This window comes from Buteo buteo, unplaced genomic scaffold, assembly GCF_964188355.1.
Source record: "Buteo buteo unplaced genomic scaffold, bButBut1.hap1.1 HAP1_SCAFFOLD_100, whole genome shotgun sequence".
Lineage (NCBI taxonomy): Eukaryota > Metazoa > Chordata > Aves > Accipitriformes > Accipitridae > Buteo > Buteo buteo.
In genome coordinates this window covers 239,419-257,882 of record NW_027439264.1, presented here as the reverse complement: position 1 = coordinate 257,882, position 18,464 = coordinate 239,419, and the positions used below count along the sequence as shown (strand labels likewise).

At 49.7% G+C, this 18,464-nt stretch overlaps 1 protein-coding gene across 1 annotated transcript; it reads left to right on the top strand.

Moving 5' to 3' along the window:
• Positions 1–1,265: 1,265 nt before the first annotated feature.
• LOC142027979 (uncharacterized) lies at positions 1,266–14,981 on the top strand. The gene is made up of 15 exons (XM_075022128.1): positions 1,266–1,474; positions 2,011–2,125; positions 2,371–2,544; positions 2,632–2,726; positions 4,903–5,045; positions 5,198–5,268; positions 5,734–5,874; positions 7,221–7,396; positions 7,596–7,689; positions 9,151–9,285; positions 10,353–10,465; positions 10,895–11,036; positions 12,906–13,187; positions 13,888–14,123; positions 14,831–14,981. Exons 1-15 carry the CDS (start codon positions 1,266–1,268, stop codon positions 14,979–14,981), a joined length of 2,277 nt encoding a protein of 758 aa, XP_074878229.1.
• The last annotated feature ends 3,483 nt before the right edge of the window (positions 14,982–18,464 follow it).

The window sequence follows — 18,464 nt, the reverse complement described above, 5'->3', positions numbered from 1 at the left end:
GACAGTTGCCTTAGGCACAGTATTGCCAGCAAGTCAAGGGAGGTGACACTTCCACTCTACTCGGCGCCGGTGAGGGGAGTATTGTGTCCAGCTCTGGGTGCCTCGGTAGGTAGGAGACAGGCAGGGACACGCTGCAGAGAGTCCAACAAAGACCCGCCAAGCTGATTCAAGGACTGGAGCGTCTCGCAGGAGGAAAGGCTGAGAGAGCTGGGACTCTTCAGCCTGGAGAAGAGGAAGCTCAGGGGCAATCTCATCAATGTATAGGAATACCCGAAGGGAAGGCCCAAAGCTTTTTTCAGTGGTGCGCAGCGACAGCACGAGAGGCGACGGGTGCAAACCGAAACGCGTGAGGTTCCCTCGGAACGTCAAGAAACACATTTTTACTGCTAGGGTGACAGAGCCCTGGTACAGGTTGCCTGGGAAGGCTGCGAGTCTCCCTGCTTGGGAGATACGCAGAATGCAGCCGGGCACAGACCGGGACAGCTGGCTCTAGGTGACCCTGCTCGAGCAGAGGACTGGGACCAGAGGACCTCAGCCATTCTGCGATTCTCTGCAAGGGGGCGAGCAGCAGCCACCGGCGCAGCGAGACGGGGCCCTCGCTTTTCACCGCACCGCACCGCACGGCACCGCGGGAAGTTCAGGCCGCCTTTCCGTCGGGAGGAAAGCAAGCACGTCGTCCCGGAGCTCTGGCGGGGCGGGCCCGGAGCGGTCAGCGGGCATCCGCAGCGAGCTCCCGCAGCCCCCGACCGCCCAAGCTGGGCCCTGGCCCCACCTTGAGCCTCACTGCAGGGGCGCGTGTCCTGAGGCCCCCCCGCCACGCGCGGAGGGAACGACCAGCAGCGGCCGAGGCGAGAGCTGCCCCGGCGTCTGCCGCAGCCTCCGACCAGGCGGGAGCAGCCCGGGCCCCCGCCCCCGGGACACCCTGTCGTGGGGGCAGCGCCCGCTCTCCCCAGGGCCCCCGGGAGCCACGCCCCCATCTGTGACGTCCCCTTGCCACGCCCCTGAGCGCCGTCGCCGCCGTTGTTGCCTGCTGGCGGACGGAGCAGCAGCAGGTGCCGGGCAGGGGCCGTAGCCTCGGGGGCTGCAGGCCGCGGCAGGCGAGCTCGTCTGCCTGGTGCCTGCCCTCGCCCTCGCCCTCGCCCTCCTCCACACCCTCTCCCGCGCCCTCGCCCTCGCCCAGGGCCTGGCAGAGTCCGCCGGGTGCCTCCTGCTGCTGGTGGCTCCCAGCGGGGCCACGACCGCACCGCAGCATGTGCTGGAGGGTCATGGGGCTCTTCAGCAAGAAGCGCCAGCGGTCGCCCTCCGGCAGCGCTTCTGGGCAGCCCTGCGCTCCAGCCGCTGCCACCGGTGCCTACGAGCTCGGGGAGGAGGACCCGGGCAGGCTGCACCGCGCGGCTGCCCGCGGCGACCTGGCCTGGCTGAGGCAGTGGCGGCTGAGGAGAGGTGGCATCGACGGGCAAGACCAGGAGAAGCGGTGAGGGGCTGCGGGCCGCTGACGGACACCTTGGCTGCTTCTGGCAGGCGTTGCTGCGAGAGGTTCTGAGCCAAGTTCCACCAGTCCCCTCTCAAGCACCAGGAGCACGTTGCAGCGCAGAGCCTGCTGGTCCAGCGTGGTGCGATCAACCCCCCTGGCAGCTTTCGGGTGCCACGCGGAAGTGCCCGCTCTTAAGGTTTTGCGTAGGGCCAGATTCAAGCTAATTGCTTGAAAAGCGAGATTTGCCCTGTCAGCTGGGGGAGCGAGCTCCAGAGCTTTTCATTGCTCGCAGCTGCCGGGTCGGCTTGAGTGCTGTTGGAAGTGCCTGCCGCCGACCTGCTGCTCGGCAATGGTCTCCCCGCGGGGTCGTTCTGCAGCTGCTCAGGCAGCACCAGTTCTCTTCTGCCCTGTGGGTGAGCGGTGCAGGAAAGCAGGAGGAGCGGAGTCTGGGCTGCAGGGTCCCCAGGGCTGAGTGGCAGCACAGCTTTGGTTCTTCCGTTGCCTGTCTATGTTAAGCTCGTATGTTTAATTTTTAGGACACCTCGGCATGTCGCTTGTGCAGACGGCCACGTGGATGTCGTTAGACGTCGGGTACAAGAGAACTGCCGGCTGAACCTTGCTGGCCATTTCAAGAGATCGCCACTGACGACGGTATGTGGCATATGTTACGCTCTTGTCAGTGGGACTTGCCGACTGTGCGTCAAATGAGAGGTGCCTGGCAGGATTCTTTGCACGGACCTGCGTAGAAACGTGCATGTTGTAATAGGTGTGGAAGGGGCATACGTTAGCTCATCTTGGAAGATGCTTTTCTTTCCCAGCATTCAGAAGCTGGCCGAGTTGTGACAGAGTGGAACGTAAATGTTGGAAATCTTCCCTTTTTTGTGTGTTGTTCCCAGGCAGTACAGTGCCAGCAAGAAAAACGTGTGGCTCTTCTGCTGCAGCATGGTGCCGACCCGAATCTGGCAGATGCTGACGGCAACACTGCCCTTCACCCTGCTGTCGTATCTCCTAATACAACTGTAGCAGGGCTGTTACTTGAGCGTAATGCCAATATTAATGCTCAGAACCGGGTAACCTTGGCACTTGGTAAAGCTGCTCTTTCGAAAAGGTGCAGAACTTGTCTGGGTTTTTCTAACGGGGATTGTTTGTCCTTTCAGGAGGGATATACCCCCCCCAATCTTGCTGTCTCCAAACATGACGAGGAGATGGTAGAGTTTCTTCACAAAAAAGGAACTGAAAATCAGCGTGAAAGGTGAGACATTTGTCAAAACGGCACATAGGTCTCTTTAGTCGTCTGCAAGTATGATTGATGAGAGGCATGGGAATGAGCTTTGAAAAAGAAGGAGCCGCACGGAAGGAGTTCCCTGGGTGACTGGTAAAAGCAGGTCTGCGCTTGGCTGCTTTCATCCTTTGCACCCCAAAGATTGCAAGAAAGCGGTCTGTGGTGCCCCCTCCACACACAGACCCAGACCCAGACCCAGACCCAGACTCAGCAGGAAACTTGCCATTAGCTCAGCAGCACCACGGCTCTGCAGGAGAGGGTTTTTTAAGTGGCGGCATAGTTGGTGCTTAAGTGTTGTGAATGGAAGCGTTAGGAGAAAGAGAGGCAACGTTGTCCGAGAGACAAGGGGCATAAGGTGAAACGCAAGGTGTTTTAACTGCGCGTGAGGAGAAAACTCGGCCTGAGGATGGTCAAGCAGTCGAACAGCTTGCCCCGGGAGTTTGTGCAGCCTCCATGCGTGGGGGCTTTGAAGAGCAGAGTGGAAGGACCCCTGAACAGCGTGGTCTGACCTCGTAGCTCAGTCTGCTTTGGGGAGGCGGTTGGCCTGGACACCTCACGAGGTGCCTTCCAACCTGAATTCTCCAACGCTTCCATGTATTTGGCTTTGCTTTCGCTGTGCTTGTAGGAAAGGGGGAAAGCATTGTTTAGGGAGCAAGCAGGGATTAAAACGATGGCAATGCAGTGCCTGCAGAAGCGGATGTATTTCATAACACATTTGGGATGCTTTAGGATTGCTCTTACAGTTGCCACAGTTGCCGGGGATATAAATGCAAGCCAGCTTCTTTGGCATGGTGCTGATACTGTTACAGAGATAACTCTGCCTTTGTGGCTGTGGATTACGCTCGCGTGCGTAGACATGTTGGGTAAATGGTTTATGTTGTCGTGAGAGGGGCTGAGTTGTCAGTCAAAATATCAGTTTGTCCTGGTCTCGGCTGCGATAGGGTCCGTTTTCTTCCTGGTTGCTGGTATAGTGTTCTGTTTTGGGTTCAGTATGAGAAGAATGTTGAAAACACACTGATGTTTTCAGTTGTTGCTCAGTAGTGTTGAGACCAAGTCAAGGATTTTTCAGCTTCTCATGCTCAGCCAGCAAGAAGGCTGGAGGGGCACGAGAAGCTGGGTGGGGACACAGCCAGGGCAGCTGACCCAAACTGGCCAGAGGGGTGTTCCATACCATGTGACGTCATGCCCGGTATATAAACTGGGGGGAGTTGGCCTGGGGGGATAGCTGCTCGGGAACTAACTGGGCCTTGGTTGGAGAGTGGTGAGCAATTGCATTGTGCATCGCTTGTTTTGTATATTCCAACTATTTTGTTATTATTGTTGTCACCTTTACTATTGTTATTATTATCATTATTATTATTTTCTTCCTTTCTGTTCTATTAAACTGTTCTCATCTCAACCCGTCAGTGCTACTTTTTTTCCCCCGATTCTCTCCCCCATCCCACTGAGTAGGGGGGAAGCGAGCGAGCAGCTGCGTGGTGCTTAGTTACTGGCTGGGGTTAAACCACGACACGGTTAAAAAGCAAACCTGAAAGGGGTCTCTCTCAGGAGCCCCAATTTACTCGCTTTCAGGTTTGTTAGAAGAGAATGCCTATTCAAAGTAGTTAACACACGCAGTGCTTAGAATGCAACCGCAGTTGTCTTTGGCCTTTTGATCATACTTAGGAGCTGTCTAAACTCTCAGGTCCTCAGACTAACCATCAAGATTTCTGAAGTTCTTCCAAGTCAGGACTGCATTTGAGGAGACTGTAGGCTGGCTTGACATGAACAGCTGCAGCATTAATGTAGCATCCTGCGGACGTAGCACCCTTGCAGTTAGATGTGAATCTGCCAGAGGACTTGTTAATTTTTGTAGTGCTCCCTAGGGAGAGGTGGTTGATCAGTTTAGAGTGTAGCCAGCAGGGCTGAAGTGCTTCACAGATACCAATGTGCATCTAGAGAATGAGCAAGGCTGCAGTGGATATTTCATCACGGAACAGTAGTGCCAGAGTAAGGTGGGGGGGTGGGGGTGTTACCATTTCTCAGTTGGCAACAAAAATGGAGCGGCTGGGTGAGGAATGGCCGTTGCTGTCCTAGTCAAGCACGTATGCAAAGATGTGGTTGTTTCTACCAACTCTGTGTCTCCTCTTTCCGTATATATCCTTAGTAAGCTGCTGGCAGAAGACACGGGGAGTGAAAACACGGAAGACTCTTCTGCAGGTGGTGTAGCAGACAAGGCAGTTCTCAGCAGCTCGTGCCCTGTGAGGACTGCTGACTTTACAAGGGCTGCACTTGCTCAGGACAGCGAAGGTAGGATCCTTAACTGTGGAAGAGCCGATGAGGAAAGTCACTACGGCCCGTAGTAGAACCGTTCCTCATCTTTTGGATGCTGGGCTTGGATGATGGGAAAAAGCAGAGTGAGATGAACACTCACAGTGTGTCGCTTCTTGCCTCTTTTGTAGGTGCCCTGCCAGTGGGAGGAGCAGAGCAAGAGGAAGATGCGGAATCTTCCGGGGATTCCGAGGTCCTTTCTGTGAGGGACGCAGTGGGGTCCCCTTTGGTTCGCTTGCTTTTGGGCTTATTTCCCTCTGGGCTTTTGACGTCTTCTGCTGCTCCCGCCACACATTTGTAACTGGGGGCCCTTGAAATACTTGGGCTTTTGGTCAGCTGTCCATTTAGGACTGGGACGAAGGCAGGTCAAGCTAATGACCTGGGTCTCATAGCAACTGGCCTTTGAGTTTCGTCTCTAGCATAGAAGCACTAAAGTTTCCCCTGCTTCCCCCAGTACCGCGGAGGCGCTCAGCTGAGAAAGATGGAGAGAGGTCATCAGTTTTGCAGGTGCCTGCTGGTGGCAGGCAACATTTCTTATCTTTAAATCTGCTCTGAAGACTGACCTAATTATGTAACCTAAGAAGTAAAAGCACACCTCATATTCTCATGTTCTTATCGAATTCTTTGTGCTCGTGTAACCACGTTTCTTTAGGACTGTGTCGCACAGCTGCAGCAGAAGCTTGCCAGTCCTCTTAAAAAGCAATCTATGTCAGAAGCTTCTCCAGAAGTTACTACTATGCGCTACCTCGGTGCCCTGGAGAAAGACAACCTGCACTTGCAAGGGGCATTGGAAAGGGTTGTAGCTGAGGTATGGAAAGCCTGTCACTATAGGAATAAACCTCTGGGTGGCTGTTTCTTCCCGTTCATTGTGAAAAAGGACAAAACAGTATTCTGGGAGCCAGTAGGAGAGAGATCTAAGGAAGTTAACAGTGATCCCCTGTCATAATTGATGAAGCCAGTAAAACCTTCAGCCAGGTGGCTGCCTCCTCCTCCTCCTCCAGAGTGGAAGATTAGCGTTACTTGAATCATCAAAAAGCCAGTTCGTTTCTGCTGCAAGTAGGAGAGAATCTTGCTCCTCAACGCCACAGCAGAGGCTCTTGTTCAGGCTCTGGGGTAGTACTGCAGCAGTGGCCTTTCTCTTCCCTTCTTCCTCCCCTCCCCTGGTGACAAACGCAGCTGGCCCTTTGGGGAGCTCCTCGCAAGCTGGAGGGGCAAGGCAGTGCGCTGGGAGCAGCCTTCTGGTGGCTAGGTACGAACAGAGCGGTTTGCTCTCTCTCAAAATTCGCCCCTGCTCTGAGCCACTATTTCCCTGTTCCAGATATTGCACTCTTTCTTTACAGTCTTCTGTTTGTATACAACAGCTGTTCCTTATTTGTAGGTTGCTAAATATGTGTGAAAGTCCTTGTCTTTGTTTGGGCGCGCGGTGTGTAAAACAACGTGAGCCACCTTCATGGATGAAGGAACTTTGAAACAGATGTTAGGGTTTGGGGTTTGGGCTTTTTTTAAGAGTACGGGTATCAGAACCATGTGGATTGAACTAAGCAAGAAGAAGAGCTGGTTTGCAGGTGGTGTGTTTGTACTGTATCTGCAAAGCAGCATCTCAGCATCTTTTTCCCCCCCTTCTTTGGCCCTGCCGTAATTTGCCATCCTGAAGCAGCCTTCTTGCAAGTGCATTGTAAGCTCCTTTCTGAGGCGGGGACCACCTTTTGCAGTGTTCTTAGGAAAACTGAAGCATAGAGGCCTCGGAGTTCTGAAACAGAAATCACCTTAAATTTCCTTATGAGGGAGGTGTGAAGTCACTTTAGGAGAAGGATGAACTTTTTAATTTGTTTTTTTTCAATGGAGGAGCAAACAAGTGGATACAAAGAGTGTCACAAGTCACTGAAAGGGTAGGAGGGGCAGTGTCAGTGCTTAGAACTGTGCTATAGGAAATCAGTGGAGGGATGGGAGAGGCCAGTAAAAAAGATGATGAAGTAACACCGTTTGTGCTCATTTGCTAGTACAAGTGCAGGTCTGAATGTACTTGAAATGATTACAGTTGTTTGACTAGAGGGTATGTGCAGATATATGCAGCCCTTGAACTCTTCAGCAGCAGTTGACCCCTCTATATAAAAGCTCACCTGACTACAGGGGATTCTTCCTGTGATTTTGCAGTTGCGGGAGTTGAAAGAACAGCATCTTCAGTCTGAGCATTGTGTTCGTGACTTGAAGACTGCCTTGGATAATAAGGAAAGGGAAGTAATAGCTTCTAAGCAGAAACTGCAGGACCTCCTGTTGGCATCTTCTGGGACTAGTACGACTATAAAACAACTGGAAGATTGCGTGCAACGGTAAGAGAGTAACACGGTGCAGCAACGTCTGTCGCTTCCTGGGATGGTGTGAAAACAACAGGATAGCCTTGTTGCATCACAGCAAGTTAATATACGATTTTGAAGGATGCTTTTGTCTTAGATTATGTTGTTTCACGCTGTTCTTTCAGAGCTGGTGCTCTGGCGGATTTCCCTCATAAGACCTGTATTTCTTTTTAAGCCTTGGAATTGAAAATGCCAGACTGGAAGCCACAGTCCAGCAACAAAACAATAGGATTGAAGCCCTTCAGAGAGACCTGCAAGCCTCTGCCTCAGTAAGCTGGTCACAAACTTCCCTTTTTGTGAGCTCCTGAGCCTAGTTACCTACTTCTGTGGGGAAATTTTAGGATGAGGTTTTCCTGGAGAGCCATGGGGAGCTCAGTCCCCGCATTCTAGTGAATATAGGCTGCTCAGAAAGCAGCCTGGTCCATTCCCCAGCTTTCTGGTTTTGAGAGTTTTCCCATGCTACTATGGCAAGTCCTACTTAACGCTCTAAAATGCGAGGATGTGACACTAGTTCATTTTCTTCATAGGAGCTTGTTTGGTGCTGTGTTTTGAATTTGTGATGAAAACAGTGTTAACAACACAGGGGTGATTTAGTTATGGCTGAACAGGGCTTGCACAGTGTCAAGGCCTTTTCTATTTCTCATACTGCCCTGCCAGCAAGTAGGCTGGGGGGTGCCCAAGGAGCTGGGGCAGGGGGGCACAGCCAGACAGCTGACTCCAAATGACCATCCCATATGACATCATGCTCAGCAATAAAAGCTGCAGGGAAGAAGGAAGAAGGGATGGACATTTGGAGATATGGCATTTGTCTTTCCAAGTAACCGTTGGGTATGATGAAGCCCTGCTTTCCTGGAAGTGGCTGAAAAACTGCCTGCCAACGAGAAGTAGGGAATGAATTCTTTGTTTTGCTTTGCTCACACACGCAGCTTTAACTTTACCTATGAAACTGTCTTTATCTCAACCCACAAGTTTTCTCACGCTTACCCTGCCAACGCTCTCCTCCATCCCACAGGGGTGGGGAGTGAGTGAGTGGCTGGGTGGCGCTGAGCTGCCTACTAGGGTTAAACCATGACAGATGCTAGAAAGGATGGAAGTTGTGGTCAGGGGGGAGATCTGTGGCTGAAAGCTGAGAGAGGAGACTGGACCTGGGAGGTCCGTGTTACCTTTGCAGCTTTGTCACAGCTTGCCCTTGAGACCATGTTAGCTTCCTTTCCCGCCTGCGAACAGGTGCTGGTACTGTCCTGCCATGCAGGGAGCTAAGGTAACGAATTAGGTGAGGTGATGCTGCACAGTAGCGGGCAGAGCACTTCCTTGCTCTCAGGAGATGTAGAGCTGTTACAGAAGCCGTGAGGGTAGGGTATTTTCTGTGGTGGGCACTAGAGGAATTATTATATTAAAAAGTACGTATCGTTAGGAACTCTGGAGGACCTTTGGAAGAAAGTTGCAGGGTGATCTTGTGTGTGTGTGCGCGTGTGTGCGTGTCGTCTTATCCCCCAAAGCTGCAACCTCATCTTGTCGCTTCTAGGGTGTTCATTCTTTCCACCAGCTTCAACTGCTGCTCTGGGTTATGTTTCCTGAGGTGTGTTCTACACTCCGTGTTAACCTTAACTGTAGATGTTGGATGGGGAGAGGAGAGCTTAGACCTGTTTCCATTTAAGTTACTGCTTTGTACTGCAGTGCTGCCTTTCCAGTCACCTGAGTTTTTTCTTTTGCCGCTGTTGCTTTCACAGATGCAAAAGCAGAATGTGCTGCCTCGGACATCAAAGGACTCCCACAGCATGTGGGAAGAGCAATTGAAGTCAAGATCCCACCTTGAAGAGCTTGTTGCTCAGCTTGACAGAGAAAAGGCTGAACTCCTGGAACAGGTGAGCCCAGAAAATTCTCTGGGTGCCTAGCCAATACCCCGGAGAACTGTGTCTACCTTTTTGTTGAGTTCTTACAGTCAGCTTTTTCTGTTATCCTTGCCGTTCAGGCTGTGAGTATCTTGTGATTTGGGTATCAGCCAGGAAGCAAATAAAAGCTAGCTGGGTATCTTTGTGTAAATTCTGGAGTGGTTCTGTTGGGAAGAGTTCCCAATGTGGTTTGCTGTCAGTTGAGCACATTGAGCAAGGCTGCAGTTCCCCAGTTATTTCTTGGATTCCTTCGGGTCATCTTCTGACACCTTGGTTTCTGGGCAGGGTTAAAATGCTTCATGTTTCCAGTGCAATGTATGGAGGAGCTGCTGCATGTTTTCAGGGTAGTGGGAGCTTAAAAGCCTTCCAGAAAAATGTACTGAAGGAATTTTGGGCAAATGAACTAGTAGCTGGGAAACAAGAAATGGCTGCCAGTTTCCAAGGGGCAGTCTTTCCCCTTTCTCCTTTTCTGTAGAGGAAAAATGGAAGTACAAAGTCAAAAGAGCTGCCAGCTCTCCTCTGGTTTGGCTGAGAAGACACCAAGAGGCAGAACAAGATGTGAATAAGTAAATACCCCCAGAGGAGAGAGGGAGGCAATAGCAGAGGGAAATGAAACATTGAAGAATTGCAAAAGATCAAATTCCTCTGCAAGCCCCTGCCTGCTGGTCCTTGAAGATCCCATGAAAGCTTTAGATTGATCTGTGTTCTCCCATGAGGTACATACTTACGTAATCCCTGTTATGAGTAGAGGAACTGCCGAAAGTGTCCTCCAGCATCTTTTCCACCTTTTTGCCTTCAAGTGTTAGAAGAGCCTTTGCCTCAGTGGGGTCGTCTGTTTCTGTTGTTAGGTGTTGGCCTGTTTGATGTCAAACCCAAAGTGATTAAATGTTCTCAGGAACTTTGTCCCTTGGCGTTCTGTGGAACTTGGCTAACAGATAGAGGCGTACTGCAGCTTCTCTGTGGAGAACGTTAGATGCATATACCGTGCGTAGATACTGTTCCTACGCTGTGTGTGTGATGTATCTTTTCTATTTTGAAAGTGTGAGGCTGAAAGAAAGAAAGTGAAGAAGCTGGTAGAGTTGAAACGCCCAGTCGAACTGCATCTGGACCAAGAAATGAAAAGAAACATCGAACTGCAGAAAGACTGTGAGAGGTACGGCTTTTTGGTATGGTGAAGAGGTTTCCCTGAGTAGAAGTCAAGCTTTATTGAACTTCACTGTAAAAATAGGTGTATGTAACTGTGAGAAAATTCAAGCCCCGTGTTAGTTCTTGCAGGGCGCTTCTGTGCATGAGTCCATAGTTTTCAATAGCTGCCAAAAGAACTGCAAATGCAGGTTGCTGTGCAGTTCTACTGGGGGGCTGGGGGGGGGGGGGAGGAAGTCTTTTATTCCTCTTTTCAGGTGAAATTTGGACCTTTCAAGGGGTTTGCGGCACAGTAATGCTGTTTTTTTCTCAGTAATTGCTGGTGTGTAAAGCACGTTAAAGATGAAGCAAGCCATGTCTGCGCTGTTTACGTAAGAGTATGTGAAAAAGGCCGGTTGTTCCTTTGCTTCGTTGTTTTCTTGACTAATTTGCTGTGCAGGTTGAAGAAGCTTCTGAGCAGAGCTACGAAGAAGCTAAGGGCGTATGAGGAGAAAGAGATGGAGTCCCAGCTTAATTTGCAGGGAGAAATGAAGAACAGGTATTCCGAAATGGCCAATGAAGTTGGTAGATTAAGAACAAAGGTGAGCTCTGCTTTGTTTAGGGTTTCTTGGTGGTGGTGTTTTTTCTTTTGAAAAACCTGGGTTATTCCTTCCCTGTACTACTTTTCATGCTGGTGATTTTTTTTTCTTTGCTGTATTTTGGAAGCAACTGCCTTTTCTTGATGCTCCTTCTACTGTTACAGTAGTAGATGTCTATAACTAATACCGATGTAGTTATCATTATGGGTAGAGATGAAAACATAATGTGCAAAGCAGTATCTGCAAGGGCACATGAAGGGCAGGCTGTTCTGTAGAGGAAGGGCGAGCCGAGAGTCGCAGCAAGGCTGGCAGGGTCCATGACCTCAGGGGCAGTCCCACAGGCTCTCACCAAGAAGAGCGGAATAGGTCCGGTGACAGCAAGCAGGGTCAGCCAAGAGTGCAGATCGCCAGGCCAGTCCATAGGGACTGCAGTCCTACCAGGATGTCACGTCCATGGGTGAGGGTCAGGGCTGAGAGCGGTAAGGCTCGGCACAGGCCTGGCTGCAGCTTGAGGCCATGGCAGCGTCTTCTAGGTCTTACAGAGGAATTCCTTCTCTGGAAGAGAGGGAATTAACACCGCCATTACTGGGAACAACTGTATGAAGTTGGCTTCGCCCAAGGTCACCGCTTGAGCTCTGTCTTAGGCAGGAGTTGGGCAGAAGGCAGTTCAGGTTTTGCTTTTCTAAACAGTGTCATTGTTTCCCAGGGCACGATGCAGTTGAGGCAATGCAGAAAAAATTCTGTAACTTACTGCTCGCTAGTAGCTGTCTCGGCCCATCTTTCCCTTGTCATGGGCACCCAGAAGTAGAGTTCCCAGAAGTGCTTTTGAGGTTGCTCTGGCTGTTCAGTAGCACGTAACCTTTTATCTGCTTCTCCGCTCATTGCTCAGATTTGTTGCTAGAGCAGCCATGTTTCAGAGCTACGTTCGAGTTTGGAAGGCATTGTAGAATGAGTCAACTGCCGTTGCAGTGGCTCATTTTTAGTCCAGAAGTTAGTAGTGGGTTTGTGTTTCTGTTGGAGAGTTGTTTCGAATGACAGGGAAGGGCATTACATTTAGGCGGTTTTAGATAAGTCTCAAGTTTCTACTTTGTTAGAGATTCTTTCAAGTGTTTAGTATGCTGGTTTCCTCCACTTTTATTAAAAAAAGACAGGGTGTTATGTTTTATCTTCAACAGGTACAGAAAATGTATGTTTCTGGAGGGGGGAAGAGGAGGATAGAGCTGTAGTTGACCGTTGGGACTTACTGAAAGTCTGATATTTCCTGCAAATTTTTGAAAACAAACTGCGGCTTTGACCTAAAGAGAATATGTCTTCCTCCACCACCGCTGTAAAAGCTGTGTTCTGAGCCACTATTTACAAATCTTTCAGTGTAATGGAAAAAAAAGAGCATCTGTTTCTTGTCTTGTCCGTTCTGTAATGAAGCTTTGATTGTCTTGACAGCATGTAAAAATTCCTCTAAAGCATGACACGTGTTGTTTCTGATGAAACCAGAAGGTGGCTAGGTATGGGGGTGTGTGATTTCCCGTGAGCATATGAGCATCTCATGGAAGAATAGCCTTAGTGCTTTTCCACTTAGCCCTATGCGTGAAATGCTGCTAGTTTGGCACCTCTTGGTCCTCTTGATACCTGCTGCAGAAGAACTGAGAAAGGATGGGAGCCTGAGGAATCCTATCAGGAATGTTGCGAAAGCTGTTCTTGTTTGAAAAGAAGAGACTGCTTTCACTTTGGTTTTCATACTGAGTCAGCAGATGGTAAATACAGCCTCGATGGCCAACCCCTTTACTGATTTTCACAGAACTGAGTAATTGTAGATCTGAGTTCCCCGTTTTTGGGGGTTCTTTCTTTTTTTTTTTTTTTTTTTGCTGTCTACAGGTTGGTGAACTTTCCCAGCAGCTGGAGATAGAGTCTAAAAAATGCATGCAGCTAGAAACACAGAATCAGGATTTGCGAGAAGAGTTGTCCACCATGCGTGGGAACCATAAAAAACTGGAGAAGAGCAAATGCCAGCTGAAAGAAGAGCTGGCTAACCTCAAACTTCATTTGGAGACTAACACGGTGGATCGCAGCCAACTAGAACAATATAAAAGAGAGATGGAAGAACAAGCCGAACAAGAGTTAAGACAAAAACTACAAGAAGTCAATCTGGTTTTGCAGGCAAGTGAATTTCTCACGTGTGTCTGTAGTCTCTATTGCATACTTTTGTTGTGGTTGTCATTTTTTTAGTATTTTAGTTTTGGTGCCTGATTCTGTCTGTTAGTGCTGTACTTCTGTCTTTCGTAGAGGGCAGTAGAGGGAGAAGAGAATATGGTTGGGCAAGAGTGCTTTCATGTGTGTGTAATGTGCCTGCAGGTCCCTGAATCAAAAGCTTGCCCAAGACAGATTTCCGTTTTGCAGTTCTTGGGTGGGGGGGAGGTTATCACTGTCCACTGGTCGTGTTCATCCTTGAATGGGTATTGTCACTTCCAGTTGTCATGGCCAGGCATACAGGTCCTCCTCTGCCATTGTACGGGGAAAAGTGCTCCGAAAAGAAGTCACCAAAGTTGCGGGGTGGCGGGTGGAGATGAGGGATCCTTATAATTTCTTTGAGGAATCCTTTTCTTTATGCCCTGTCCTACAGAGACGGTGTTCTCTCATTAGTAGCTTTGATGAACAGTAGTGCTAAGAGGGGGGCTCTTTCTGAAGAACTATTTAATGTGGTAGTTCCAGGGTTCCGCCTTGATTGCTGATGGTAGTGAGGAGGCACAGTTGCCTCAGTGAGTAAATCTGGGCCCCTTGAAACTGGGTACGTGCAATTGACTGGCAGGGAGAGTTCTCTTCTTCTTTGCAGTGCTTGAAAGTGCGTTATCTCCTTCAGATGCAGGCAGCCTCCCAGGACAGGTTAGAACAAACCAGAGCCAGTCGTCTCGCTTCACTGACAAACCAGCTAGAACAGACAATTAGAGATCTTGAATGTGGATTGGACAGGATAAAAAATATGGAGCAAGACCGTATTCTTCAAAAAGAATCCATGCAGGCAGAAGTGGACAGGTACAAAGAGCTGTACCAGGCGGAAGTAAAAATAAGAAGATTCCTAGAAAGTAAACTGGAAAGGTAAGTTTATGCTTTTTTGGAGTGGTAATAAGATACTACTTTTTCCTCATGCATTTTCCTCCTAAAAGCCCTCTTCTGCATCTGGTAGCATTATGTATATAAGCATAAGAAGGCATATTTGCGAGGAAAGTAGCTTAAGACCCTTTCCCTTCATGAGAACTGTCTTCATTTCTCTTTAGTGTTCCAGCAGTAACACCACTGATCATGGCATTAATAGGGTATTCTATGTGTGGCAGAAAAGATAAATTTCATGTCCTTTATTGCTTGAATAAGGATAGGCACTTCAGAGAACAGAATTTGATTCTGTGAAGTAAAAAAAAAAAAAAAAAATTTTTTGGCATCCATTTTAGCGGCATGTCTGAGTTTTGAGCTTTCCTTGGGAAAGGAGGGATAGTCCAGAGCTCTTATGCAGGTGACGTACCCTTCAGAAGAAGCTGTGTGAACACATGGCGTTCACAGGCTGTTTTGAAGCCCTAATGCTGAGAAGTCCTAAGTGTTGGTAACTCTTACTGCTCCTTGCAGGTAGTGTGACTTCCTAGAAATAGGCGCTCTGCAAAGAAAGACTTCAGATCAAATTGTAGTCTTGTTTTAGAGGCTTTTAATCCCTTCCACTTTCAGAAGTCGAAGAACAGTCAAAGACCTGGGGGGCGACTTTGCAAAAGTGTCATTACCAAAGATAATTCCTTGTATGCTTCTGAATGTTTCAGAGCTAATGAGAGACTAGCAGAAGCCAGAGCTAAGCTCCTTCCGGAGCGCCAGAGCAGCAGACCTTTAATTGCGAGCAGCAGTGTCAGTGGAGGTCTGGCTGCAAGTCCAGGTCTGTATTCAACTGAACTGGGACATCTTGGCAACAACTAAGTCTGGGAGGAAGCTTCCTAAGCCAAACTGGGGACGCGTGATCGTCAAGAAGCAGGGTAGAAGCCTCTGTGGCTACGGTAAGAATTTTGAAATGGAGAGGCCTCAGTCAGCGCGAGGCCAGCAGCGCGGGCCTTGCCAGGGGCAACCGCGGGAGGTTTGAGCGCGGCGTAACGGTCAGCAGCAGTCAGTCAGCGGCGAGGCCAGCAGAGCCGACGGTCAGTGGGCGGCTCAGCGCGAGGCTGAGGCGGACCGGGAGGTTCCCGAGGCCCGGGAGCGGCGGGAAGAGAAGAGCGGAGGGACCGGCCGGAGCCGGCGGCGCTCGCGAGAGAGGCTGGCGCGGCGCGGGCGTTGCCGGTGCAACGGCGGGAGATTTGAACGGCCCTGAGGAGCGGCGGCGACCAGGAGCGCGGCGCGGCAGGGCGTGCAGGCCCCGTCTTCCTCTTGCCAGCTCGAGCAGGCTACTCAAGCGGTGGGCGTCGGCCCGGAGGGAGACCCAGGTCACGCACACCTGTAACCAAAACAATACACCTTATATTGAACTCACTTATGCATATTCATAAGATTACAAGGACGTCATTTACATATTCATCAGATTTCCAGGAAATCATTTGCATACGTTAATGTCCATCACGCAGGCGCACTAAAGGTCTCTGGTGGTCTTCTAGAGTCCTCTGGTGGTCTTTCGTAGTCTTCCTCACTCGTCCGCTTCTTGACCTCTCAGGTGTTTCCAAGCAGCAAGCTGGTGTCCATAACGGTTTCCTTAGCCTTTAAAACAAACACTACAAGACTACCAATCTTTGTCAAAACTTCTGTGGTTAAATGATTTTGAACAATACTTAAATTCTTATGGTTACACATTATACAGTTCCTAAGCTCCTAAGTTTCTAAGGCTACACTTCAAACTCAACACTCCCATACTTATGCTTCACAATCTTCTACTTTTTAGTCAAACCAAACTCTTTTATAATCAGATTTTAATTTTCTTTTATCTTGTTATCTAAATCCTACACGTTTCTACTAGATGATTTTAGCCAATTTCTCCGGCCTTGGTACAGGGCTATACAGGGGATTTCACAGCAGGTACTGGTTGGTGGTTAGATATATATAAAATACAACATACATATGATTTTGCTAAACTATTAAAATTAGATATGATTTTACTAAAATATTTCCTATAATTCTATATTACTATTAATATTAATATGATTAACTGTAATCAATAACAAATCAGTGACCAATTGGTAACAGAAGGATCGGGAGCACAGGTAGTGTTTTCCCCCATCCCTTCAGTGACAGGGAAATACACTGAAAGGAACAGGAAAACATGCCTGGTTAATACGTGGCTCAGAGGCTGGTGCCATCGGTGGAATTTGGGGTTTTTGGGTCATGGGGAGGTTTACACAGCACCGGGCTTGCTAGCGACAGATGGTGTCCAGCTATCTCAAAGCGGTAAAAGAATCCTCGCTCGTGAGATGGCGGGGCTCATTGAGAGGGCTTTAACCTAGGTTCGAAGAGGGTGAGGGATAAAACTAGGTGTACAAGAGATGAGCCTGGGGGCAGCGTGCCGATGTTAGGGGTGGATTTGACAGCCCAGCTCAAATGCTTCTATGCCAATGCACGCAGCATGGGCAATAAACAGGAGGAGCTGGAAGCCGTCGTGCAGCAGGATAGATATGACTTAGTCGCCATCACGGAAACGTGGTGGGATGACTCCCATGACTGGAGTGCTGCGACGGATGGCTACAAGCTCTTCAGAAGGGATAGGCGAGGTAGAAGAGGTGGTGGGGTGGCTCTCTATGTTAGGGAATGTTTTGACTGTACAGAGCTACACGATTCTGATGACAAAGTGGAGTGCTTATGGGTGAGGATGAGAGGGAAAGCCGATAAGACAGATATGGTGCTGGGAGTCTGTTATAGACCGCCCGACCAGGTTGAAGAGACGGATGAATGGTTCTACAAGCGGCTGGCAGTAGTCTCAGAATCGTGTGCCCTTGTCCTCGTGGGGGACTTTAACTTTCCAGACGCCTGCTGCAAATACAAGGCAGCAGGGAGCAAACAATTGAGGAGGTTCCTGGAGAGCGTGGAAGACAGCTTCCTGACACAGCTGGTGGGTGAGCCAACCAGGGGAGGAGCCTTGCTAGATCTGTTGTTTACGAACAGGGAAGGACTGGTGGGAGGTGTGATGGTCGGAGGCCGTCTCGGGCTTAGCGACCATGAAATGATAGAATTTTCAATTCTTGGTGAGGCAAGGAAGGTGGTCAGCAAAACCACCGCTATGGACTTCCAGAGGGCAAACTTTGGCCTCTTCAAGGCACTGGTTGAGAGAGTCCCTTGGGAGACGGTCCTGAAGGGCAAAGGGGTCCAGGAGGGATGGACATTCTTTAAGAAGGAAATCTTAGTGGCTCAGGACCAGGCTATTCCCATGTGCCGCAAGTCGAACCGCTGAGGAAAACGACCGGCCTGGCTGAACGGGGAGCTTTTGCTAGTAGTTTATCATCTCTGGAGGAAAGGGCGGGCAACTTGGGAGGAGTACAGGGATCTCGTTAGATCATACAGAGAGAAAATTAGAAAGGCAAAAGCTCAGCTAGAACTAATTGTCCCCACTATCGTAAGGGACAACAGAAAATGTTTTTACAGATATGTTAACAGTAAAAAGAATCCCAAGGAGAATATCTATCCTTCAATGGATCAGAAGGGAACGTAGCAACCAGAGCTGAGGAAAAGGCCGAGGTACTTAATGCCTTCTTTGCCTCAGTCTTTAATAGTGAGTCCAGTTATCCTCAGGGTACTCCACCCCTTGAGCTGGAAGGTAAGGATGAAGAGCAGAACATACATATCTCCCTTAATCCAGGAGGAAATAGTTAGTGACCTACTACGCCATCTGGACACTCACAAATCTATGGGACCTGATGGGATCCATCCAAGAGTACTTAGGGAACTGGCAGAGGTCCTTGCCAAGCCACTCTCTATCATCTCTCAGCGATCCTGGTCAACAGGGGAGGTCCCAGAGGACTGGAGGCTTGCCAATGTGACTCCCATTTATAAGAAGGGTCGGAGGGAGGATCCGGGGAACTACGGGCCTGTCAGCCTGACCTCGGTACCGGGGAAGATTATGGAACGGTTTGTCTTGAGAGCACTCACATGGCAAGTCCAGGATAAGAAGGGGATCAGGCCCAGTCAGCATGGGTTTACGAAAGGCAGGTCCTGCTTGACCAACCTGATCTCCTTCTATGACCAGGTGACCCGCCTACTGGATGAGGGAAAGGCTGTGGATGTTATCTTCCTTGACTTCAGCAAGGTCTTTGGCACTGTCTCTCATGGCATACTCCTTGAGAAACTGGCGTCTCATGGCTTGGATAAGCGTACTCTTCGCTCGGTGAGAAACTGGCTGGATGGTCGAGCCCAGAGGGTTGTGGTGAATGGGGTGAAATCCAGCTGGCGGCGGGTCACAAGTGGTCTTCCTCAGGGCTCGGTGTTGGGCCC

What these genes read in the sequence shown, in the direction of transcription:
- LOC142027979 (XM_075022128.1), top strand. Translation starts at nt 1,266, where the DNA reads ATGGGGCTCTTCAGCAAGAAGCGCCAGCGGTCGCCCTCCGGCAGCGCT. An exon ending in ACTTGCTCAGGACAGCGAAG is followed by an intron (nt 5,046 to 5,197) that starts GTAGGATCCTTA and finishes CCTCTTTTGTAG; the next exon opens with GTGCCCTGCCAGTGGGAGGA. An exon ending in TTGGTAGATTAAGAACAAAG is followed by an intron (nt 11,037 to 12,905) that starts GTGAGCTCTGCT and finishes TGCTGTCTACAG; the next exon opens with GTTGGTGAACTTTCCCAGCA.